The sequence below is a fragment of the Arvicola amphibius genome, chromosome 6 (assembly GCF_903992535.2).
Source record: "Arvicola amphibius chromosome 6, mArvAmp1.2, whole genome shotgun sequence".
Lineage (NCBI taxonomy): Eukaryota > Metazoa > Chordata > Mammalia > Rodentia > Cricetidae > Arvicola > Arvicola amphibius.
In genome coordinates, this window is record NC_052052.2 from 31,242,062 (window position 1) to 31,268,487 (window position 26,426).

The 26,426-nt window shown below is 43.7% G+C and overlaps 1 protein-coding gene across 1 annotated transcript in view; it reads left to right on the forward strand.

Moving 5' to 3' along the window:
* Nucleotides 1-21,207: 21,207 nt before the first annotated feature.
* Ccdc30 (coiled-coil domain containing 30) overlaps nt 21,208-26,426 on the forward strand; it is a 48,705-nt gene continuing 43,486 nt past the window's right edge. The window contains exons 1-2 of the mRNA XM_042055348.1: nt 21,208-21,324; nt 22,891-23,025. Coding sequence (XP_041911282.1) covers nt 21,208-21,324; nt 22,891-23,025 — 252 coding nt within the window. The remainder of the gene's footprint in view (nt 21,325-22,890; nt 23,026-26,426) is intronic.

Consider the following 26,426-nt stretch of genomic DNA (forward strand, 5'->3'; position numbering starts at 1 on the left):
CCCTGGAGGAGATCCAGAGGAGAGCCGAGGAGCCACAAGAGAAGGAGAAAGAGCAGAGAAAGTTCGGTGAGCCGTGGCTTCAGCCGACCGTTCTGGCCGTGGGTTTACTGGGATGATCTGAGGCGATATACACCAGGGGGAAAGGGACCTAAGATGAACATGTAAAAGACTTACTGCTTCTGTGTCCCCAAGTCTTCAGAAAACACAGGCTTGACAGGCCCGCCCCAAAGGCACAGCCCAGAACTGTGTGCAACTCACCAGTAGGAGTCCCAACACCCAGAAGACCCATTTGTTCCTTCACCCTAACGCTGGATCCTCCTTCCTCACCAAACAGCACCGCCTCCCTACTTTGAATGCTGTTTCTGAGTTTTGATCACATGCAATATCATTCATTTAAAATTTTATTTTATTTATTTTTATTTTATGTGTATGGGTGGTTTCTCTTTGTTCTGTGTGTGTGCCTGATGCCTGCAGAGGCCAGAAGAGGATATCAGAATTGCACACAGACAGTAGTGAGCTGCCATGTGGGTGCTAGGAATTGAACAACCAGAGCTCTTAACCACTGAGCCATCCCTCCAACCCCCATTGTATTTTAAATAAACTTTAAAATGGGTATGATGGTGTAATCCCAGCACTTGGGAGGCAGAGGCAGGTGGATTTGAGGCCAGCCTGATCTACATAATGAGTCCCAGGACACCCAGGGCTATGTAGAGAGACCTTGTCTCAAGAAATAAAAAAAAAAAGAAAAAGAAAAAACCTTAAAAATACATTAAAATTTTTGTTTTGTGCATTTTTGAAAATGTGGGCAACATGCTAAGACACACATATAGAAGTCAAAGAACAACTTAAAGCAATTCCTTCTACCATGTGGGTCACCACCACCACCATTGAACACAAGTTGTTAGACTTTGGGGCAGGTGCCCCTACCCTCTGAACCATCTTGCCTGTGATATCTATTCTTTCATTGTGTTCTCTTGCTTAGTCTCACAAACGTTGGTGAGACTCATTTACATTGTCTCTGTTCACTGTTACTGCCTTTATAATATTCCGCTGATGCTACACTGATCAATCTACTGTTGATGGACATTGTAACGTTTCTAGTTGGGGCTAGCATGAATTCTGATGCTATTAGTATCCTTACATTTATCTTGTGGGTATTTACATATGCCTAATCCGAATAAGAATGCACTGGATCAGAGACTGGGGCACATTCTCCTTTGGTCTTCCAAAATACTGTCATGTGCCACTTAACCAAAGGGATTTGGTCTGGAAAATGGGTCATTAAGTAACTTCTTTGTTACATGAACTTCAGAGTGTGCTGACAAAACCCGAGATGGCTAGGCACTGTGTGGGAGATTGATGGCGGGTCAGGTTGATTTCTGTGGCTCATAAGCACAATTAAGAGCTTGGTAGAGTAAGAGGTCTGTACACTCCCTGGCAATGCTTGCTAATGGGTCAGTACTGTAGCCTGGCATGGTGAAGGTATAGTAGCATTAACTGGCTTCACCATGAGAGTCCCAGAGCCCTTGTGTCTGCTGAGGTGGCTGCTAACATTGTGTGCAGTTTGGAGCAGTCCCTGCTCAAGTCTCTCACACGTTTCTGTTCTCTGTGTAGCCCCAGCTGTCCTGGAACTCACTCTGTAGTTCAGACTGGCTCAGAAATCTACCTTCCTCTGCCTCCCAGAGTGGTAGGATTACAGGTGTGGTATTTCTATTGTAAATGTTCTGGATATTAATCTCTTACGAGACAGGGGATTTTCAAATACTTCCTTTTCTGAATTGTGAGCAGTCTTTTCTAGCAAACATGGCCAGGCTGCCAAAGCTTACTATTCCATAAACCTTCCTCATCTTGTGAAACCCTGCCTGTTCGCCCAAGCCTTGAGTACCAGGCATTCCTGAGATTGTCGGTCATACCCTACACTATTATGAATGGGCCTAGCATTCAGATAGTAAGGTTGCAGAGTGAAACACCCCCATCATCCTGCCTCCTGCCCAAGTGTGCTGGCTCACCCCTTTGGATCATTGTGCAGCCTTTTGCAAAAGTAGATATTGCCTTGCAGAGTTACCTTTGCATTGTTCACATGTCTGTCTGTCTGTCTGTGTGACGCCAGGAATATTCTCCAGCATGTCTCACAAGTCTTCCCTCTGCTGACAGTGTCCTTTGTTGGACCAAAGGTTTTCATGTTATGTAACTCAACTTGCCTTTTTATTCTTTTGTTCTTCTGTTGCTACTAATCTTGGTAAAAGCTTAAATATTGTCATCCCCTCAAAAAAAAAAAAGAATGAATGAAAAGAAAACACTTATATGTCCATGGTCTAGCCAGGCATGGTGGTGTATGTTTTTAATCCCAGCACTCAGGAGGCAGAGGCAGGCGGATCTATATGAGTTCAAGGCCAGCCTGGTCTATAAGAGCTAGTTCCAGGACAGCCAGAGCTATAGAATAGGAAGCCCCTGTTAAAATAAATGAACAAAAAACAAAATACAATAACAACAACAAACCCACTATACCTAGAGTAATAAATAAAGAAGTAGACTTAGAAAAATAATCTGTGAATCCAGTAGAAGTTCTTAAAAATGTAACAAAGCCTGCCAGGCGTGGGTGGTGCATGCTTGTTCCAGCATTTGAGGGGCTGAAGAAGGAGGTTATACTTCAAGATCAGTGTGAACAGAGTGAATTCCATTCTGGGCTATATAACAAAGCCTTCTCTCAAAAGAGAAACCAATTCTAGGACTGTGACTCATTTAAGGCTAATGAAAAGCCAGAGTTGTCAAATTCTTCACTGATATGGCAGCCATCTGACCAACCAAGTTTAAGGAACTGGTTGTCTCCATTAATTTTTAAATCGGGCAAACAATTTATTTGGCGGTGTCATTCTAAAAGTAGATTTTATTTTTGAGACAGGGTATCACTGTGTAGGCCAGGCTAGCTTCAGACTCAGAATCCTCCTGCCTCTGCCTCCTGGTGCTGGGATTGCAGGTGTGGTCCACACTGCATCCATAGCCTCGCTTTTAAAATGAAAACCAAATGTTTTCTGAGTATCTGGAGCACCTCAGAACTTTATAACATTTTGGAAGCCCCGGTTCCCTTAAAGTTAGGGGAGCAAACAAGATTTTTTTCTGTCTGTCTACAGCACACATCCCACACTGGCCCCAACCCTTTGCTCTGCAGACCCAAGCAGCTCTGGATCCCTGTCGTTCCCAGAAGTCCCAGTGTATCTCCTGCATCCTTTGTTCTTCCTGCCTTCTCCCCATTACTCATGCTGCTCTCTTTCTCGAATATTCTTTCCACCTGAGTTCCTCTGCTTCCCCTTCTTCCATAAAGGAGTACCTTGGAAAACTTGTTTTAGTGCCACAGAAACCATCTCACATCTCCGGCACAGAGAAAACAGCCCTGGGTTTGCATCCCCGCCACGCTATTTATTCCCCTTGTCACTGAGCAGGCTGCTCCGGCTTCTGACTCGCTTATCTCACCCGCATTGGGATGTGGGTACCGACATTGTATTTGTCATAATTATATGCCTGACAATAGGAGCAGTTGCTCCTGGAGGCAGCAGCAGAAATAGTATTGCTATAATTAGAATATAATTTCTCATCTGATGGGTTATAGTGGGATCTCCTCTGAAGATTTGAGTGTTGCTGGCATAATAATAAAATGCGCACAACTGTATGTGGCACCCATGGTATGACTGGGGGTATTCTTATAAAGCTCAGTGTTCGCCTCTTAATGTTAGCAGATCCTCCATGCTAATGGTTTAGGAAACCCGCCAACCAATCACAGTGAGGAGCCCTCAAGAAGCAAAGGGATAAAACCTCCATCAACTCCAATGCTCCAGCTGCTGTTCCTGTGTACTCCTTTGTACCCCTGATGGTTAATACTGTCAACCTGGCAGGAGCTAGAATCACCTAGAAGACCACCCTCTGAGCTTCCCCGTGATCTAGTCTCTAGATTGAGTCCACAGAGGAGGGAAGAGACACCCTAAATGTGAACAGCACCCAGGACATAGACAGAAAAAAGGGGAGAAAGCGAGCCGAGCTGTAACGTTCATCTCTGCTTCCTGGCTTTGGGTATAGTGTGACTCTATGCTCCTTCTGCCATCATAGGCTGTACCCTAGAACTGAGCCCAAATCAGTCCTTCCTCCTTAAGATGCTTTTTAGTGGTGAGGACAGTGACCGACACAATACCAAAATCTATTCCTGGGATTTTGTTATTTTCATTGCTAGCAGATATTGGCAAAATTCTCAATATAGTCCATTTACCACATAGTGACATTTTGTTCAGCTAGAAAACTTCTATGTATAATAGTTTCATAAAATTAAATCACCTAATAACACTGTAGCCATCTTACTATGCAAGTATACCCTATGGTGTTTATGCACTAATAAAATTACCTCCCAACAGTTTCTCAGAACAGACTTCCCCATCCTTACGTGAGGCAGGATTGTGTTATGCATGCTTTAACATTCAGCTGCCCTTGTGATCTCAGTGATCCAAGCCCTTCAGAGCTTAATCTTATAAGAGACTGGTTAGGGCCAGGTGTGGTGGCACACACCTTTAATCCCAGCACTTGGGAGGCAGAGGCAGGCAGATCTCTGAGTTTGAGGCCAGCCTAGTGATCTACAAGGTGAGTTCCAGGATGGCTAGGGCTATTAAACAGAAAAACCCTGTCTCGAGAAAACCTAAATAAATAAATAAATAAATAAATAAATAAATAAATAAATAAATAGAGAATGGTTAGGGAATGTGTGGTCAGAGGTTTATGGAATCAATAAGGGGTTCAGTAGGAACACTAGAAAGGAACCCAGGAAAGCGTCCAGATAGATCACACCTCTGTAGAGACTCAAAGATGGTGTTCAGAGAAGAAAAGGTATGAAATCTGATTGTCATGTGAGTCATTTATGTCTTTGGTTTTGTTGTTTTGAGACAGGGTATTTCTATGTAGACTGAATTAATAGAGATCTACCTGATGCTGGAATTAAATGGGTGTACCACAATGCCCAGATGATTTGCTTTTGGGGATGTCTTACAGTCCTAACCCTTAGTTGGGGTTTCTATTGCTGTGAAGAGACACCATGACCATGACAGCTCTTACAAAGGAATCATTTGATTAGGGCTGGCGTACAGTTTCAGAGGTTTACTTCATTATCTGTCGAGGGGAAGCATCACAGCACAAAGGCAGACGTGGTGCTGGAGAAGGAGCTGAGAGTTCTGCATCTTGACCTGCAGCAGCAAAAGGTGACTGCCACACTAGACCTAACTTGAGCATATGAGAGCTCAAAGCATGCCTCCAAAGTGGCATGCTTCCTCCAACAAGGCCACACCTACCCCAACAAGGCCACACCTCCTAACAGTGCCACCCTGTGGGCCAAGCACTCAAACACATGAGTCTATGGGAGCCATTCCTATTCAAACCACCACAGGGGGTATTTTTTTTTTTTTGTTTTTGTTTTTTTTTGTTTTTTTGAGACAGGGTTTCTCTGCAGCTTTTTTAGAGCCTGTCCTGGACCTAGCTCTTGTAGACCAGGCTGGCCTCGAACTCACAGAGATCCATCTGCCTCTGCCTCCCGAGTGCTGGGATTAAAGGCGTGCGCCACCACCGCCCGGCCACAGGGGGTATTTATATTTGTGTGTATGAATGCTTGCCTGATATATATGTCTGTGCACCCCGAATGTTCAATGCCTGAGGAAGCCAGAAGAGGGCAAAAGATCCCCTGGACTGAATTTACAGACAGTTGCCTTGTGGGTTGTGAAAATTGAAACTGAGTCCTTTGGAAGAATAGGCAGTGTTCTTAACTGCTGAGCCATCTCTCCAGCCCCTCATTCACTTATTGTACATACATTTTCTTTTTGCTTTATTTTAGGAGATGTACTTGAGAATGCTCGACTGGAAATTGAAAAATTGAAAAACAATCTGATAAAACTGAAAGAAAGTGGTGAGTCATTAGCATATATAGTAATAATAGATCACACAACAGCATAGTATGTGCAGTTTAAAATATCACTTAAGAGGGCTGGAGAGATGGCTCAGAGGTTAAGAGCACTGACTGCTCTCCCAGAGGACCTGAGTTCAATTCTCTCCAGCCACATGGTGGCTCACAACCATCTGTAATGAGATCTGGTGCCCTCTTCTGTCATGCAGGCATAGATGCAGGCAGAGCACTATACATAATAAAATAAATAAATAAATATATATATGCATATATATATATGTATACACACACATATCACATAAGAGATCCATAGCTAACACTTAAGGCTCTTACAGAGGACCCTAGTTTGGTTGTAGCGCCCACATTAGGCAAGTTGCAAGCACCTGTAACTTCAGCTCCAGGGGATTTGTCGCCCTCTTCTGGCCTCTGTGGACATTTGCCCACATGCACAGACACACAGACACACATAAATGACATAATAAGACAAATCTTTAAAATGTTTTTAATAATGACAATCACAAGTACCACTCCTACAGCCATTGCTTCTCTTGCTGTTGCAGCTGCCATCACTTCCTACCCCGGAGCAGGAGTCGCTCTGCCAGGAGCTTCTCATGATTTTCTTTAATCCTCCTCATGAGTTGGGTACCGAATATGATTATCCCCATCTCGTAGATAAGGACGCTGAGCCGTAGCAAGGTTACCTGAGTTATCCATTAACTACAAAATATACCACAGCTGATGTGTGAATCCCTATATATCTGATTCCAAAACCTGTCACCAGGACAGAGAACTCGGGTGGTACTGAGACCCCTGGAGCCAAGGACCCTTCTAGTCTGTTCAGCAATAGCTCCTTCATATGTGTTCACTGGAAAGCCAATAGGCCTGGAACGGTGTTGAATGAGCTAATCTGACCCTGCCTTTGCTATTTAATAATTCTACCAGCGATTGTAAAATTTGAATATTCCAATGGTCACAACAAAACTATTTATAGAATATTTTTATTAATTTTAAATCATTCCAAAATTAGTCTAAATTCCAAAATCCTTTCCTTTAAAAATGTAGGATTATGATTGTGAACTCAAAAGTACCTATGGTGACTCATAGATCAGGTAATTCATAAAACCAGTAAGGATGCAGAAGACTTAAAGGTCTTACAGTCAAAGGTCCTGGGTGGTATTTATAGGAAACACTGGGATGCACATTGTTTTCATATACCCATGAGATGCTTGCCAAGAGAGACCCTCTGAAGGCATCCAACAAAACCATTGACAAAGGATCGCGCAAGTCACATCTCCAGCCACATGGGAGTAAACTAGAAATTCGGGACAGGGGTATACTAAAAAAGTTCCCAAATATTTAAAAAATAAAGGGATGCTTCCAAAGAGACTCTGGTATTGGGGAAAAAAACACAAGAGATATCAGAAAATACTTTGAATTGACAAAAATGGAGAGATGACATTATCAGTTGTACCAGGCTTTTTCTTTTGGGCCATCAACCAGCTTCCAAATCCTGACACAGAGACTTATTTTAGTTTCGAAAGCTCTTTTCTTGCTAGCTCTTATAATTTAACCTGTTTCTCTTCATCTGTGTTTTACCTTGGGGGGATTTTTACCTCTTTACTTTCTTTATACCTTAGTTCCCTGCTGTCTCTATGTCTGGCAGGCTGGCAGTGCCTTCTTCTTGCCCTGGGTGTCTTCCTTGTTTTCTCCTCCTTCTTTTTCTCATTCTTCCTTCAAGCCTAGATTTCTCCTCCTATTTATTCTCTCCCTGCCAGCCCTGCCTATCATTTCTCTGCCTACCTGTTGGCCATTCAGCTCTTCATTAGACCAATCCGGTGCCTTAGGCAGGCAAAGTGAACTAAATACAACACATCTTTACATAATTAAGCAAATGCAGCATAAACAAAAGTAACGCACCTTTACACAGTTAAATAGTCCGCAGCATAAACAAATGTAGCACATCTTTGTCTAGTTAAAATAATATTCCACGTCAATCAATATTTGTGCAATACTGCTAAATCAGTGGCTCGAGGGCTAAATCAGTGGCTCAAGGGAATCTTGTGGTACTTAATGCTTACACAAGAAATCATGCAAGGCACAAGCAATCTAAAATTACAGAATAAGAAGAGCAAATGAAATCTGAACCAAGCAGAAGGGAGAAGCTGTTAAAATAAAGCTGAGGAAGCCGGGCAGTGGTGGCTCACACCTTTAATCCCAACACTCAGGAGGCAGAGCTGCGCAGGCGGATCTCTGAGTTCAAGGCCAGCTTGGTCTACAAGAGCTAGTTCCAGGACAGGCTCTAGAAACTACAGGGAAACCCTGTCTCGAAAAACCAAAATAAATAAATAAATAAATAAATAAATAAAAATAAAGCTGAGGACCAGTTAAGGGTGGTGGCACACACCCTTGACCCCAGCACTCAGTGGGTCTTTGGGAGTTTAAGACCAACTTGGTCTACATTACAAAATCAAGCCCAGTCAAAGATACATAATTAGACCCTGTCTCAAAAAAAAGAGTTAAGGACCAAGGAGATGGCTCAGCAGGTAAAGTGCTTGCTACAAAAAATCCCCGGAACCCAAGTAACAATTAAAAAGCAAGATGCAGCGGTGCACCTCTGTAGTCTTAGCACTCCTGCTTCGAGCCTGGAGGCAGACGCAGAATTGTCAGGAAGCTGCGGAACAGTGCATAGTATAGCAGCGGAGACCAGAAAAGAGAGCCTGCCTCCATGCAAGGTGCAAGGAGAGGACCGGCTCCTTAAAAGCTGTCCCCTCTCCTGAACTCACGCTGTGGGAATGCACTCCTGCTCTGACATACAGGCACATGCTTGTGCACACACACAATAAATAATAAATAAATACACATTCAGGAGGCAGAGGTAGGCGAATTGATGCACGTTTCAGGCCAGCCTGGTCTATGCTGTGACATCCAAGCTGGCCAGGGCTACCTAGGAAGACCATGTTAGAGGAGAAAAGGGAAGAAGGAGGGCAGAGGAAGAGGAGAAGGAGGAAGAGGAGGGGATCCTGAATGTGTTAAATTGAATCTGTAGTTTAAAAAAAAAAATCTTCTATGAAAGAGTTCCAGAGCCAGACAGCTTCACAAGTGAATTTAACACATACTTTAGGAACAAATAATACTGGTTTTATATAAACTTCCAAAAGGTCAAAGAAGAGAGAATAATTCCCAAACTTTAAGTGGCCAGCATCACACCAAAACCACATACTAACAACATCCCAGTGAGCATAGAAATACTTGGAAAGACCAGAGTGAGAAACAGCTTGTTGGGTGGTCAAATTGAATGCACTTACCAAGAATGGACTGGTTAGGATTGGAGAGATGGCTCAGAGGTTAAGAGCACTGGTTTCTCTCCCAGAGGTCCTGAGTTCAGATCCTAGCAACCACATGATGGCTCACAACCACCTGTGATGAGAGCTGGCGCCCTCTTCTGGCCTGCAGGAAAACATGCAGACAGTACACTGTGTATACAATAAGCAAATTTAAAAAAAAGAATGGACTGATTAAATGGTGATTGTTTAGTGAATGCTTCAAAGTTGTTTATAAGACTGCTAAGTGGAGGAGCCTAGAAATGTCTAGGAATGTATGTAAGAGACAAAACTAAATTTTCTGTCATTTAATTTTCAAAAGTTATACCCAGCTGGGACTGGAGAGATGGCTCAGCGGCTGAAAGAACTGGCTGCTTTCCCAGAGGACCCGGGTTCAATTCCCAGCACCCACATGGCACCCACATTCCCAACTGTCTCTAACTCCGATTCCAGGGGATCTGACACTCTCACACAGACATACATGCAGGCAAAACACCAATGCACATAAAATAAAAATAAATAAATAAAATAGTGTCACTTAAAAAAAAAAAGAATGTGTCAGGGCCAAAAAAATAAGAAAATAAAAAATTTACACCCTGCTAAAATTTTAGCTCCAGGGACATTGAGATGGCTCTGAACCAGGACCCACATGGTTGAAGGAGAGACCTGATGCCAGCAATCTGTCTTCTGACATGTGTGCACATGCCACACTCATACATACACACAATAAGAAATGTTTCGTGTTCCCAGACCCCTGTGTTGTTGGAAACTCTACACTCAAAAAGTTCCTTAGACGTGTGTGAGAAATTACAAAGCTTCTGTTTCATTACAATAGGTTGGTAGAATATTCTGGTTTGGTGGCTCTCCTATGCAGACAACCACATATGCAGAACGCAGCAGACTGCCATGCGTTAGTGTTTAAGAGTCGTTGCCTCCCACACGAAGACTGTGACCCAAGTAGTAACTGCCTTCTTCTCTGTTTAGATGCAACGGACTTACAGAAAGCAAAAGAACACAACCAGAGGCTGGACGAGGAAATTCTGGCTTTAAGAAACCGAGTTCGATCGCTTGACTCCGAGAAAAAGTTGCTTGGAGAAATGGTCAGTGTGCTTTAGTTCCTGGAGTTTGTTTAGTGTGTATCCAATAGCAACCAGTGGTGTGAGCCACAAGGCTACGCTTCGTCTAAGCTGGTCCTCCTTCGGGAGACTGGTCCTGACAATGTTGGGGGTCTGGGCACAGAGGTGCTGTGTTCTAACCGAGTGTGTTTTAATCTGCCAGTGCTCACGTCTCATTTTAAGTACTTGTGCTGAACAGCAGCAACCATTGCAGTTGTATGATGTCAGGCTCGCTTATTTTTGTTGTTGTTTTATGTGTATGGATGTTTTATGTGCATGGATGTTTTGGCTGTAGGTATGTCTGTGTATGATATGCATGTAGTGCCTGAGGAGGCAGAGGAAGGCTCAAATCCACTGCATAAAGATCATTGTAAGCTGCAGTGCGGGTGCAAGGAACTGAACACAGGTCCTCTGGCAGAGCAGCCAGTGCTCTACACTGCTGAGCCATCTCTGCAGTCCCTAAATTAGGATTTCTATACCAGCATAGAATTAACACATCATCAGATAAAAACATTACTCTTACTTTGTACAAGTTTGTGATTATTAATATTGTATTCACAGTTGTAGTATTTTTTATTGATTTTTATTGAGCTCTACATTTTCCTCTGCTCCCCTTCCTGTCTCTCCCTCCCCTTCAACCCTCTCCCAAGGTCCCATTTACTCAGGAGATCTTGTCTTTTTCTACTTCCCCAGTTGTGGTATTTCTAAACCGTTTCTTCTTGGCAGTGTATTATCTTTAATACATACTTTCATATGTAGTATCTCCAGCTTCAGATTATTTTAGTTTCATAACCATATTTATAGTATTCAATACAGTGCAAAGCGCTCAACAAACTGTTTTAAAAATATTAAATGCCTGTATTTGGACTTTCCTCTGGGCAGCTCACAAATAACAATGCCAAATAAAGCTTATTTAGCTTAGGCTTTTCCCCAACTAGTTCATATAGCTTAAGTTAACCTTTTTCTATTAATCTATGTTCTGCCACATGATTCAGTGACCTCGCCTCTGTATTCTATGTCCAACTCTCGCACACCTAGATTCTTCTCAAGTTCCCCTCTCTGACTGGAAACCCCACCTATTGTCTCCTGCACAGCTACTGGCCACTCAGCTCTCTAGTAAATCAATCATGTTGACACATTTTCACACGGTGTAAACAAATATTCCACAGCAAATACCCACTGGGATAATTCTTATTAAAACAATAAGAAATGACATGTTGCCAGGTGGTGGTGGTGCATGCCTTTAATCCCAGCACTCTGGAGGCAGAGACAGGCGGATCTCTGTGAGTTCAAGGACAGTCTGGTCTACAGAGCAAGTTCCAAGACAACCAGGGCTGTTACACAGAGAAACCCTGTCTTGAAAAACAAAAAACAAACAAAGAAGAAAAGGGAAAAACATGTCATGTTGTTGGGACTAGAAGAATTAGAACATAGTGCATTGCTACTTGTGCTGACTGTATGTCAACCTGAGTCATTCTGGAAGATGGGACCTCAATTTAGGAAATGCCCTCACCAAACTGACCTCTGGGCAAGCCTGTGGTACATTTCCTTGATTGATGATTGATGTGGGAGGGGCCCAGCTCACTGTGGGCAGTGCCAGTCCTGCTGGTGGTTCTGGGTGCTATATGAAAGCCGGCCATGGAGAGCGAGCCAGTACGTGGCACTCTTCCATGGCCTCTGTTTCAGCTCCTGCCTCTAGGTTCCTGCCCTGCGCTCTTACTGTGACTTCCCTCAGTGTTACCTGGAAGTATAGGCAAAAGAAACCCTTTCCTCCCTAAGTTACGTTTTGGTCATGGTGTTTTATCATTAGGAACCCTAAGACTCTATTGCTTGTGGTGGTGAAGCCACAACAGGGTGCAACAGCCGCTGTTGAGACAGTACGGGAGCCCTCAGAGCACTGCCCGCAGGATTAATGTGCTCTGCTAATGGCGCTTCCAGTGTAAACTAAACGCAAGGCCTCAGATACGTACTTCTACCTTCACGTTCAGAGCAGCATTATTTACAGCATCCCAAGGGCAGCAACAACCTGTGTCAGCTGACGAGTTTAAACAAGATGTGGGACATTATCACACACAATGGAACTTAAAAGGAACTGGACCGGGACCTCTGCAAGACCAACAAGTGCTCTTTTGTTTGTTCGTTGGTTTGTTTCAAGGCAAGGTCTCTCTGTGTATCACTGTTCTGACTTGCTCTGTAGATCAGGCTGGCCTTGAACTCAGCCATCAGCCTGCCTCTGCCTCCCAGGTGCTGGGATTAAAGGTGTGTGCCACCACATGGTGGTGGTACAAATGATTCTTATCCTTTCTAATAAATGTCTTAGCTAGTTCTAGTGTACACATTTATGTTGTAAAACGGCACAAGAGAAACCTTGGCCGGTGAGAGCCCACAGCGGGGGAGGGCCAGACAAATACGCCATGCAGGCAGAGCTTGTGCAGGAGTTTATTGAGAGAAGGGCAAAGGGGAGGGAAGAGGGAAGGAGAGATACAGAGAGAAAAAGGAAGAAGAGGCAAGGACCAGGCTGCCTCTTCTGAAGAGCAGTGAGAAGAGACGGGGAATGAGCGGAGCTTGTCTCTTAAAGGGACCTTTTGCACCTGTGTATGTACACATAGTGATGTAGCAGCCATAGGACCCTGGGTTGGCCATCTTGCAGGCGACAGGGGCCAGCATAATGACTGAATCCTAACATTTAGCTTTATGATCTATTAAAGATAATTTTTTGTTTATGCAGTGATGAAAGGGTTAAGTATTGTTCATTTCCTAAAGTGCACCCAGATTGTCCAGAAGCAGTTGCTGAAAACAACTATTTCTTTATTGACGTATATCGTCACTTTTGCCAAAAAATCAGTTGTATTTTTTGCCAAAAAATCTGGAGAGATGACTCAGCACTTAAGAAAGCTGGCTGCTTTACCAGAGACCCTAGGTTCAATTCCCAACATCCACATGGCCACTCACAACTGGCTGTAACTCCAGTTCCAGGGATTCTGGTGCCCTCTTCTGGTTTCTTTAGGCACTGCAGGCATGTGGGCACAGATGTGTATGTAGGCAAAACACCCATGCACATAAAATTAAAAAATTAAAAGAAAAAAAAAATCCAGGCAGTGATGGCACATGCCTTTAATCCAAGCACTTAGGAGGCAGAGGCAGATGTATCTCTAAGTTCGAAGCCAGCCTGGTCTACAGAGTGAGTTCCAAAACAGCCAGGACTATACAGAGAAACCCGATCTTGAAAGCACACAACAAAGCAAAAAATCAGTTGTTTCAGTCTTCTGTTGGACCTCCTGTCCCACTCATCCATTTTTAAAACAGTTGCGTGCTGTGGCTTTACTTATTATAAATAAATGAGGCACTGCAGCTCCGGCTTTGGGTTTTTTTTCTAAGTTGTATGGGTTAATACAGGTCTTCACCATTTTGACATAAACACCTGTGAGGGTTTTGTGCATGGCATGCACTGTTCACATAATCTCGAGGAAGCCTTACATTTTTAATAATATTGAATCCTCAAAGCAATGGAGGCGTCTCCTGGTGCTCTTGTCTTCTCTGCCATGTTTTGCATCTTGCAGGGCACGGTCCTTACACACACTTAACCTTAAAAAGTATCCTAAAAAGAAACAAGAAACGGAAGGACATTGTGGAGTCATGAAATATTAATGTCATACTAGAACAAGTGTAAACATTTAGGCAAATAAAACCCGTGTTGATTGGGTTTGGTCAACTCGACACAACAATGGAGTCTTCTGGGAGGAGGGACCCTCAATGGAAGAATTTCCTCCCCCAGACTGGCCTGTTGGGGGTATTCCCTTGATTAATGATTGATGTGGAAGGACCCAGTGCCAAACCCGCAGGTGGTCGTGGCTGTCCAAGGAAAACAGGCTGAGCTAGCTATGCACAGCTGGCCAGTAAGCAGTGTTCCTCTGTGGCCTCAGCTCCAGTTCCTGCCTCCAGGTCCACATCCTTCAGTGATAGACTGTGACCTGGAAGCTAAATGAATCCCTCCCTCCCCTTGTTGCTTTGGCACAGTGTTTGATCATAGCCGCAGGAAGCAGACCGGGAAAGCTTCTGCCTGGGAGAGTGTGAGCTCTTTGTTCCCATGGGCTGGCCATTTTCACAGTGTGTAGGAGAGTGTTAGCTATTGTCTCCCATAGAATCTTTGGTTCCCCACTTCTGTGGCTCTGGCTGCATCTTGGTTGGGTCTCTTGGTGTCGTATCAAAGGTTCTGTTCACTTTTACCCAGTTTACGTCAGTGTGATTGTTTCTATTGTTCTGTCTTCAAGTTTAGTTTATTTTTTTCTATATAGTCCCTTGTAGCACGATTAATAAAAACTCAGAGACAGATATTGGGGTTCAACCTGAAGGTCAGAAAAGCAAAACAGCCAGCCACTGGCTCTTATCTATACCTCAGTCTGAAACAGCGATTCTGCCTTCAGGAATCTCAGAATGAGACTGAGCCTGTAAACTGTCTCCTCCCATTTTATAATCCTCTCTAGTGTTGGGATTAAAGGCATGCACCACCTGGTTTCTATAGCAGCTGGTATGGCTACTGGGATTAAAGGTGTGTATCACCACTGCCTGGTCTGTAAGGCTGACCAGTGGGGCTGTTTTACTCTCTGATCTTCAGGCACGCTTTATTTATTAAAGTACAAATGAAATATCACTACAGTCCGTGGTATTTTCAATTTCATCCATGCATTACTTATTTCAGACTCACGTTTTCTCCCCTAGCAATTCCATTTTTTAAAAAACTCCCTTCCTTTTAACTCATTGTGCTTAAAAAAAAATGCTCTCCCTTCGCTGAGTCTGTTTTTCTCTTGTACTTTCTTGTTCTTGCTTTGCTTGAAAATGTCATACATACAGACAGTGTATTTTAACCAAATCCGCACCCACTCCCTCCCTTAGTTCCGCCTTCTACATCTCCCAAGTGCTGATATCACAGGTGTGCGCCACCACACCCAGCTAATACACGTGTTCATAGTAAAACCTCTTACAAAGTGTAAGTTGGGGTCCTAGCAAACCGTCTGCCCTGGCGTCTGCCCTGAGCGCATGGATCTACCACAGACCGACCCTTTCAGTGTATCTGCTTGCTCGGCTGTGCTCGTCTACCATGCTGTTCTGCTGGGACAGGACCACGGGGCTACAATAAATAGAAACGGTACTAACCAAACACCAAGAGCTTCCTCAGGCGGCCTGAGTTCAAATCCAGCTCTCTCATTATATGTGAGCCTGAACACATAGCTTTCTGCCTCTTAGCTTCCTTCTCTGTAACATAATGTTAACAGTACCTGCTCCATCCTAGTGATCCAGTCAATACCAGCGCATATTTGTAATTGATAATTGTTTGTTGGGTGAATGAATGAGTGGCTACACAAACAAATCAGTAAGAAGAAAGGAGATTATCAATGCCTGATAAATTAACATTTTGTTCAAAATAATTAAAGTATTATGCATATGAAACACTGAGCTTTTTTTTTTTTTTAAGACTTTGATGTTTGTTTTATTTTTTGAGACAGGGTTTCTCTATGTAGTCCTGGCTGTCCTGGAAATCGCTCTGTAGATCGGGCTGACCTCGAACTCAGAGATCTGCCTGCCTCTGCATCCCGAGTGCTGGGATTAAAGGCGTGTATCACCACCACCCAGCTTTAAAGATTTTATTTTCAATCATGTGTCTGTGCGTAGTTTGCTCACGAGTCCAGAGAGACCAGAGGAGTTGGGTCACCGGAAGCTGAGTTTAGGCAGTTGTGGGAGCTACACGGGGTGAGTGCTGGGAACTGGGTTGGGTTCTTTGCAGGAGCAGCAGGTGCTCTTAGCCACAGAGCCAGCTCTCCAGCCCCAGCACTGTGCGAGTGGGTATTATGGCAAACTTTTTCATACAAAACATAAGCCAAAACAGAATACACTCTCTTGTGAAGTCCATTCTTCTGTCACATTTCCCTTGGATATTGTAGGAAAATAAGAGATTTTATCCAGGTTTTTCCTTTCTTGTGATGCCTGAGAAGGATAATAATTTGGGGGGGGGGGGGGAGATCATTGAAACAGAGTTTTTTGTTTCTGTTTTTGTTTGGCTTTGTGTGTGTGTGTGTGTGTGTGTGTGTGTGTGTGTGTGTGGCCTCCTCTGAATGTCCTGGAGCTCACTATGTCGACCAGGCTGGCCTTAAACTCATAGAAATTCATCTTCCTCTGCCTCCAGAGTACTGGGATTAAAGGCGTGCACCACCGCCGACAGGTGGATAGCTTTTGTATTTAATCATTCTGCCCTGTTTCCCCTGTTCTTTCGTGTGAAGGTGAAATGTAGAGATGTGAGCTACTTGTCAAGGATGACAGTATCCACAGTGTTTCAAATATTTATCAAGCTCCATCATGAGGGCAGGAGTCTTACAGGCATTGGCTCACATGATCCCTGGAGCAGACTTCATCAAGGAAGCAGGCAGGAGTATTCCCCCTGCATATTTTTGAGACCTGTAGGAGATCTAACCAAAGGAAGAGTCGGCCAGAAGTTGACTATACAGTACCAACTCCCATGGAGATCTATAGAGATTTCTATAGGGAATTACTTGTAACCTATAGAGGTCGTAGCATGCCCAAAGTTGTGTACAGAAACCACTCCACCTAGAGGTGAGTGGGCAGTGTTTTGCCCTCTGTCATGCCTTAGCCATGTATGACCCAGAGAGGTGACAGCAGTGAGATCTACTTACCAGTCTGCGCCCAGGAGGCATGGTTAAATTCAGAGCAGTAAGTGGGCCCCACCTCCCAGACAGAACAGTGACTGTGCTGTGTTCTGAGCCGTTAAACGGTTCCTCAAAGTCTGGGCAGCTGGCCCTTGTGAAGGAGGCAAACCTGCGACAAGTCACCGGCTTTCCTCTCCCTTTGCTGACTAGGTGAGCTCCCTTTCGACTCAGAGCCGCCCTCAGACACTCAGCATTTGCATCCATTTCCAGCTTCAAGCTTTGGTTACAGGTCTCATGAAGTATGTGATTGCTCAAATGCATACCTGTATTCAGTGTGCCATAAGTTATGGTAAATTTTATATGCTATTTGTAAAATATATTTAAATGCTTTCCAATATAAAATAAGCTATGTTAATTAGTGTTATATACTAAGTATAAATTATTTTCCAGTTTTCAAATATATTAGTTGAAAAGGCTATCTTAAATATTTTTTTTAAAAATCTATCTTAAAAATAGCCAGTTGTGATAGCAGACATGGTTTTGGGAATCAAAGGCAAGCAGATGTCTGTGAGTTCAAAGCCTGCTTGGTCTACATAGTGAGCTCACACAGCCAAAGATACATAGTGAGACTGTCTCAAGAAAAAAAAAAGTTAGGGGCTGGAGAGATGGCTCAGAGGTTAAGAGCACTGACTGCTCTTCCAGAGGTCCTGAGTTCAATTCCCAGCAACCACATGGTGGCTCACAACCATCTGTAATGAGATCTGGTGCCCTCTTCTGGCCTGCAAGTATACATGCAAGCAGAACACTGTATATGTAATAAATAAATAAATCTTTTTTAAAAAAGTTAAAATACGTGACATTCTTCTTTTTTTTTGCTTATAGTCTTTTGTTAAATTTTTAATGATTTTTTTGAGGTTAGAATTATATCGTTTCCTCCTTTTTCTCCCTCCAAAGCCTCCCATGTACACGTCTTCCACCATGTTCTCTTTCAAATTCATGGCCTCCTTTTCAATTATTGTTACACACACACACACACACGGAGAAAGAGAGAGAGAGATTCCTAAATATATAACTACAACCTACTCAGTCTATATAAGTTACTGGTACATGTGTGTTTTGACCCGTTGGTATTGGATAACCAACTGGTGACTCTTCCTGGGGAAGATTGCTTCTCTGCTCTCAGGATCCCTTCGTTGCCTGTGTTTCTTTGTCTAGGGTTGAGACCTCATGATCTTTACCCCATCCATGCTCATGTGCCTATTGGTGTTCTTGTTCTGGATGGCGTTCTAATAGTAAGAAAATACAAGGAAAATGTAAGGCGGTCTTAGTTTGAAGAGTTTAGGTGTGTCGTGTCCCCCCCTTTCCCCCCCCCTTTCTATTAAAGCATCAGGCACCATGCGGGTGTGCCTGGGGCTAAGGAACTCCTGCCTTGAGTGTTGAATGCATCTGAATGTCTTGGGGACATGCAAAGGTGTTCACTAGGGCAGATGTTGAGTGATAACAAGAGAGAAGATGTTTTGGGGAAAAACATCTCCTCAGGCCTTGCTATAGGTCGACACAATTCTCGACATTTTCTCCAACTACTGTCAGAAGGAGTCTAACTCACCCGAGTTTTTGTGTCCACTTTTAAGTAGCATCCCCTTCTCCTTCCTAACTCATCAGTTTGGGATTGCCCGTTCTGTTTTCTGGACCTTGAATATGAGAACTGTAAATAGTAACTTGATTAACGCAACAAGATGCTTTAGAGCTTTTTCTAAAGCTTGTTCCTTTTGGCTCACTGCCTAACAGCTAAAGCTCAAACCAGTAGGTCAGCTTGTAATTAAAGTGAACACTTGATCTAACCCAAGAAAGAAGGTAAAATTGTTGGGAGACACTTCATGGGGTTTGTCTTAGAGAAAGATACCCAAGCAATGTAGCTTGGGGCTAGAGAGATGGCTCATGGTGCTTACTCCTCTAACAAGAGAATCCAGGTTCAATGCCCAACACTCACATTGCAGCTCACAGTCATCTGTAATTTGAGTTCGAGGAGACCTGACGCCCTCTTCTGGCTGCCATGGGCACTGCATTAATGTAGTGCATATATACACCTAAAGAGCAAACACTCATACACATAAGACAAGAATAAACGTGTCTTTTCAAAAAAAAGAATGTAACTCATTTTGGGACCTGGCAAGATGAATGGGTGGGTAAAAGTGCTTGCCATACAAACTTGGAGACCCAAGTTCAATCTCTGGACCCACAAAAAGGTAGAAAAAGAAAATAGACTCCCCAAAGTTGTTCTCTGACCTCCCCATGTGCACCATTGCACAAGTGTGCCCACACATAGCTTGTGTGCACATGCACACACCCAGTAATTTAAACAAATATAAATTATTTTAAGGCTATTTTAGTAACTCTTGAGTATATTTTAACTGGTGATTTATTTGGATTGAGATTTCCATCTGAGAGGCCAAGTTATCAGTAACGTAGGAAGACGGACGAGACACCAGTATGAAAGACCAAGAGCCAATTAAAGTGCAAGATTTTAATGAGGTAAGAAATGAAAATAAAAGATGACACTCTGCTTTGAGACAGGTTTCGTACAGCCAGGCTGACTACAAACTCACTATACAGCCAATCCTAATCCTCCTGCTTCCACTTCCCACGCCCTGCTTGAAAAGATAATTCTTCAGTTCTATTTCTTAATACAAACCACATACGAATGAGCAAAACGCTGCCAACAGGCCAAGGGTGTAAACAGCCCTGGGGATGACCCATCTCCAGCTCATTGGGATGAGCTTACAGAAGGTCTCCTTGGAGAAGTCAGCGAGGCTTGTGGGAACCACGGGGATCTTGGAGAAGTCAGCGAGGCTTGTGGGAACCACGGGAATGATCAAGCTTATTGCTTCACCTGGATGGGTGAGAGTTCAGAACAATATGGCACTTTGTCTCTGAGCAAAGTGTTCATAAATGTCCAGGCACTGCAGTCCTTGGTTTTCATAAGGGGAAACTGAGGCTAATGGTGGAATAGCCATCTCGTACACTATTGGTGTTAAAGCACAGGCGGCGCGGCTCTGCCCTACCGGCTGTGTTTGCCTTGACAGCCTGTCCTTTCCATGGAGCGCGTCAAGGGGACTCTCACTCCGTGCTCACTAAAGCACATTTTGATTATAGATGGACACCCTGGTAGGCTTCATACACAACAAGAAGTGTGCATGACATGACTGTACAGAGCAGATATGGTAAGGACTTATAAGAGGTGGACTTGGAAGTGAACAAATGCTGTCTGACCTTGAGATGTGACTTAATGTCTGAGACTGACTGGTGGCCTGTGGGGGACGTGTGATGACCGTTACGTTCCTATCCCACACTGCTCCTCCAGAGACAATGTGAGATTGTTCAGGTAGAGCATTCACCGTAGTGTCTGATGCATGATAGCCCCTCCGTGAACGTAGTCATTCCAGCCATTACCCCATTTGTCATCAGAATTACATTTGGGGAGATTCGATCAGCTTCTTACGTTTGGGGCCTGGGGAAATGGCTTAAGGGCAGTGGTTCTCAACTCTCCTCATATTGTGGAGACCCCCAACCATAAAATTATTTTCATTGCTATTTCATAACTGTAATTTTGCTACTGTTATTATTTGAAATGTAAATATCTGATATGCAGGATGGCCTTAGATCACCCCAGTGAAAGCGTCGTTAATGACCCCCTTTAGGGTCGACCTACAGGTTGAGAACCACTGGATTAGAGGGTACAGGTGCTTGCTGCTAAGCCTAACCAGCTGAGTTTGACTCCTGGGACCCCTCACGTGGTGGAAGAAGAGAACTCACTCTCACCAATTGTCCTCTGACAAACATTATGATGCGTGTGTTCTCCCTCACACTAAATAAATCGTGAAATTTAATATATCTCATGCATGATTAACATTTGTAAAATGTCTTCAAAACCACAAAGTACCCCTGTCATGGTGGCTATGTTGGAGGCAGGATAAGGCTCACTACATGTAGCAGCTCTGTCAACTGGCTTAGAGAGAAAAATATGTCCTATGAACTAGTTTTCCTAAGTTTCTATAGCCCACACAGGACTTTAGCATCCAGTTAAGCAGGAGGTTATTGTTATTAAATTTTACAGGTAACAGTGCTATTGTATAATAATAGTTCATAAAGTGAATTTTGCAAAATGCCTTTTACAGATACTGAAAATGAGCCAAGAGAATATTAAAATATTTGAGAGTGACTTGTCAGAGGAGAGACAGAAGCGACAGCAGCTGGCGTCTGCCTTTCTTACTATTCAGAAGTCCTTGAGAGTGGACAGTGAGGTATCACATTGCGGGTGGCGCTCTCTTCCTGTTTTTCTACTTGAAGGATTTCATGTGGCCATTTGTTCCTATTGTTAAACAAACTATGACCTTGGGGAGACTGATCAGTAGGTAAGAGCCCTTGCTATGCAAGCATGGAGTCCTGAATTTGAATCTCCAGCACCATGTAAAAAGTCAGGCATGACTACATGTGTCTGAAAGCTCAGCGCTGGGGACAGAAATCACTGGCCAGTCAACCAAGCAGAAACAGCAGTCTGCCCACTCAATGAAAAACCCTAAAATGAACAGGCAGGGAGTCATGGAGGAAGACACCCAGCTCTCTCTCATGCCCGGGCCATGCAACACAATAAAAAAAAAAAAATAGAACTTAGGCTGAGCACTGTCATTCAGTACCATTGGCTGTGACTTCCTTATAGTCCCAGAGGCTGGAAAGTCCTGGCCACCTTCTGTGTCCTCTTAACAGAGTGTGACCCATGTGTCTCTTCTCTTCTTACAAGGGCTCCAACCTGTCAGACCAGGGCCCCACCCTTCTGTTCTCATTTGACTGGATTTAGGAGCCCCTCCCCACTTGAAGCTTTTTTACAGCCTCACCCCCACCTTCCATTCCCTCTGACGTCAAAGCTTTCAGAGAACATCAAATAGCCCTTTCTCCTAAAGTGTCATGTGACCTATTAGCTACTGGGTATCACAAACTGTCACTCCCTCATCATCCCCCATCAAACACTGCATATCCGTGCAGTCTGTGCGAAAGTGTGAGAAATTGCGTGACCTGCATCAAAACGCACAGTCCAAGGACTGGAGGAAATGCTGGTTAATGAGTCAGCGAGCACACATTGTACAGCAGCAGGATCTGTAGTTAAGGGCACAAGTCAGAGAGATGTGGGAAGCGGCTTCCCAGTTTCCTGGCTACCTGAGGTGAAGTTCCGGTAGTCTGCCCAGCCCTAGTTTCAGAGGTAGCCCTGCTGGGGTGCAGATCAAAGCTACACCACACTGTAGCACGAAGTTCTGTGAAAGACGCTGCGAGATGCATTTTAAACTTGTTAGTTATTGTATGTGTATATATGGTCAGGGAGAGAATACATTGTCACTGCACAAGTGCTGAGGCCGGAGGACCACTCTGGAGCCAGTTTTCTCCATCCTTTACATGAATTCCAGGGATCAAATTTAGGTCCCCAGGCTTGCATGGGAAACTTGTTCACCCACTGAGCCATCTTGTCAGCCCTGTATTTTTAAGGCAAATAATTAATGCAGGCGCTGGTGACGATTTTACTTTCATTCAAGCTTTGCTTTAATAAGTGTAGACACCCAGTCTTTCAACCTGTAAATACTGAAACACTGCGTTTAGGAACATGTAATGGTGAACAGTTCATTTGGACTATTTCAAAAATCCTTTGGAGAAACTTTCTTCCTTTGCAGGGAAGTAGACTTGATTTATCCTACAAAAGATCTTCTTTTCTTTTTTGTTTTTTTAATGTTTTTATTTTTTACTTTAGAAACTTTATTATTTAAAATGAGTTTAGATTTAAATATATTTTTATTATAAAAAAATCTTCATTTGTTAAACAGGAATTCCAAAAATCAAAGTCAGAACTCCTGTGCCTTTATAAGGAGATCCAAACTCTTCCACGGGCCGAGGGCAGAGACCAGTTTTTAGTGGCATATAACCTGCTACAGAGAGAGAATTCTGAGTTAGAAGCCAAGGTGAGATTAAATTATTGATGACTTGAGTGTTCAATATTTAACATGTCTTGTGTGTGAATGGAATAAAAGGAAACTTTAAGTAGCAGATTTAGAAATCAAAGTTCCTTTTACTACCATATAACAAAAGGATGTATAGCGTGGGTAATAAGTCAGGGCAAACATTTAGACTTCCACCGCCTGTGGATGTCTGACCTTAAATCAGTTCCTGCCAACTGAATTTCTGGAGTGTGGATTATGGTATGGAATGTAGGGAGGAAACGGTCCAGAATCCAGGGAGATGTGTGGGCAACGGTTACAAGCAGCCTTTGTTTGTGGGACACTGTTAGCAAGGTGAGTCATCGGCACCCTGAGCAGTCAGCCCTACTCCTTAACAGAAATGGAGAAGAGGATGAAGAGGAGGAGGAGATAATGAAGGAGAAGGAGACGATTGGAGGAGGAGGAGAAAGAGGAGGAGGAGATGAAGAGGAGAACAACAACTCAAAACATTTCTAGTCTAAGATACAATATAAGATCGCTGAAAGCTTTTTAAGCCCCTGAATCTGCCCACAGGAGTTGTCTGTCTGTCTATGAGGTTTTTGAAGAAGTCTTTGTTTGGCAGCTTGAGCAGAAAGCATAGACTGGGCGGGTTAAATGACAAGCATTTATTGCCCACAGCTCTGCAGGATGGAAGTTCACAGTCAGGGCACCAATGATCCCCATTTGGTGAAGGCTGCTTTCCAGCTTGCAGATGGCCATCTTCTTGGAATGTTCGTGTGTGTGTGTGAGTGTGGACATGCTCGTGCCACAACATGGGCAGCGGTCAACCTCAGCTGCCCTTCCAGTTGGTTTGAGTTAGGGTTTCCTATTTTTGGTTACTATCTATGCTAGGCTAGCTGGTCTGCAAGTTTTGTATATCCTCCTGACTCTGCCCCATCATGTTGTAGGAGCGCTGAGATTCTACACACACTTCCACCCTCCACGCACCCCCACACATCCCCCTATCACATCTGACTTTACGTGAGTTCTGGGGATCCAAACTCAGGTCCTATGTTTTCACTTCAAATGCTCTACCCCCAAGCTATCTCTCCAGCCCAGATGGTTCTCATAAGAATACCAATGTCATCATGAGAGCTCTGCCCCTGTGCTTCCTAAGGTCTCCTCCTGAGACCACCTTATTGAGGGTGAGGGCTTCAAGTTTTTATTTATTTTTGTATGGTTTTAGTTATGAGTGCTCTGTCTGCATGTACATGCTAGAAGAGGGCTTCAGATCCCATTAGAGATGGTTGTGAGCCACCGTGTGGTTGCTGGAAATTGAACTCAGAACCTCTGGAAGAGCAGCCAGTGCTCTTAACCGCTGAGCCATCTCTCCAGTTCCAGGTTTCATTTTCAGTTTAGGGATTTTGAAAGAGTCACAGCCTGTTATTTGGAAGAACGTCCTTCCGTTTGGGTTTGTCTGCTGTTTCCCACAGTTTAATGCAAGCTGCTCATGCTGGGCAGGAGTCCTGTGGAAATGATGTCTCCTTCCCAGGATGTTTTATTGGGAGACTCAAGCTATGTTGTTTGGCTGAGATGCTCTCTGTTGTATCTCTCCACTGTAGAATTTATCAAGTTTCCCTTTGCAATGGTAATCATATCATGGATGGTTTCTTTGGGATGCTGCATTCCTGCCCATCAAACTATTGCTCATGAAAAGTTTTCATTTTGAGCCTCTGTATCTTGACCAGCCCCGAAGCTTCTCTTCGGAACAGACAGAGCTCTAGACTTGAAGGTGTCCTGCTCGGTGGAAGGCGGGCTGTGCCTTATGGATTTGCCAAAGCTTCTTATTTCACAGACTTTTTGTCTAGGTCACATCTAGACTCATGTCACAGAAATTTGTAGCAGAAATAGGTGTGATTGTGTAGGCTAGCTCATTCAGTTTATAGGAAGAACCCAGAGGCCCTGGGCAATTGAACTACCCGCAAGCAGCTTGGCATTTCTCAGCCTGTGCTCTTTCTGTCCTACCCTAAGGTCTCACAGACTGGAGCCCTGACCTTAGTTCTTTGGTATTTAGACGTGGCTGCTGATTAGACTGAACTGTTATTACTAAGATCAAGTAGAAGCTTGTCCTTTCCCACATCATCCATCTCCTAGAAGGGCCAATGGGGTTAACTTTCTCCATGATAAATAGCAACATTTTGGAGCTGGAGAAATGACTTGATGCTTAAGAGCACCTATTGCTCATTCAGAGGATCCCAGTTTGATTCCCAGCACCCACATCAAGAAGCTCACAACTGCCTGTAATTCCAGCTCCAGGGGACCTGATTTCCTTTTCTGAATTACCAGGCAACTTCATGTACATGCTAATATATACACATAATTTTAAAAAGATAAAAAGAAATATGTTTTTATAAAAAAAAAAAAAAGAGGAGAATTTCCAGCTGCTTGAGACATCCCAACGTTGTATGTGGGTCCAGAGGACCCAGAAAATGCTTGGTGTTTGTGTTACTATTGTTTTTTTTTTGTTTTTTTTTCAAGAGCTAGTACTATTGTTTTTAATTTGCTAGAATATTCATCCCAAGTTCTGCTGCCTGCTGTCCTTTAAAAAGTAGGATTTATTGTCATTATGTAATGTTTGCATTTTCAGAATAACTGTAAAAACTAAGTAGCATTTTGGAATTTATTTTCCTGCTTGCAAAATTAATATATGTTCATTAGGAAAACAATCTCCCAGCTGGGCAGTGGTGGCGCATACCTTTAATCACAGCACTGGGGAGGCAGAGGCAGGCAGATCTCTGTGAGTTCAAAGCCAGCCTGGCCTACAAGAACTAGTTCCAGGACAGGTTCCAAAGCTACAGAGAAAGGAAGGGAGGAAGGAAGGAAGGAGGGAGGGAGGAAGGAAGGAAGGAAGGAAGGAAGGAAGGAAGGAAGGAAGGAAGGAAACCATCTCCTAAGATTTTCCCCCACTGCCTGTCTTCTTGTTTCCTCTCATGTTATGGCCTTCTCCCTCCTCTTCAAAGCAACTTGGGTCAACTGTGTGTCTGTCTTTGACCACACGCTCCCCACGCTTCAAATAAGCCATCCATAGCCTCCAAGGTTCAAGACCCACCTTCACTGGAAAGGGACAGCCCTTGGGAGAGCTATGTGGACTGAAGTCTATACTGCAATCTGTAGTTCCTCTTGAGAGGACTGGAAAGTCTTAGGAGACCAAGGGAATCCCTTAAAGTACATGGAAATTAAGCTTTGGATTTTATTCCTTGGCTCTCAGAATCGAGTACAATTACTGTAGGAACTTTGCGTTCTCAGACAAGCAGTTGTTTACTCTGATTCAGGACTGTGACGTGAACCATCTTCTGTTCATAGAACTATTTCCCAGCGAACCTCTCTGCTGGAAGGAGGTCTGCTTGGATTTCGTGTGAACATACCACTAGACACCATTGAGGAGG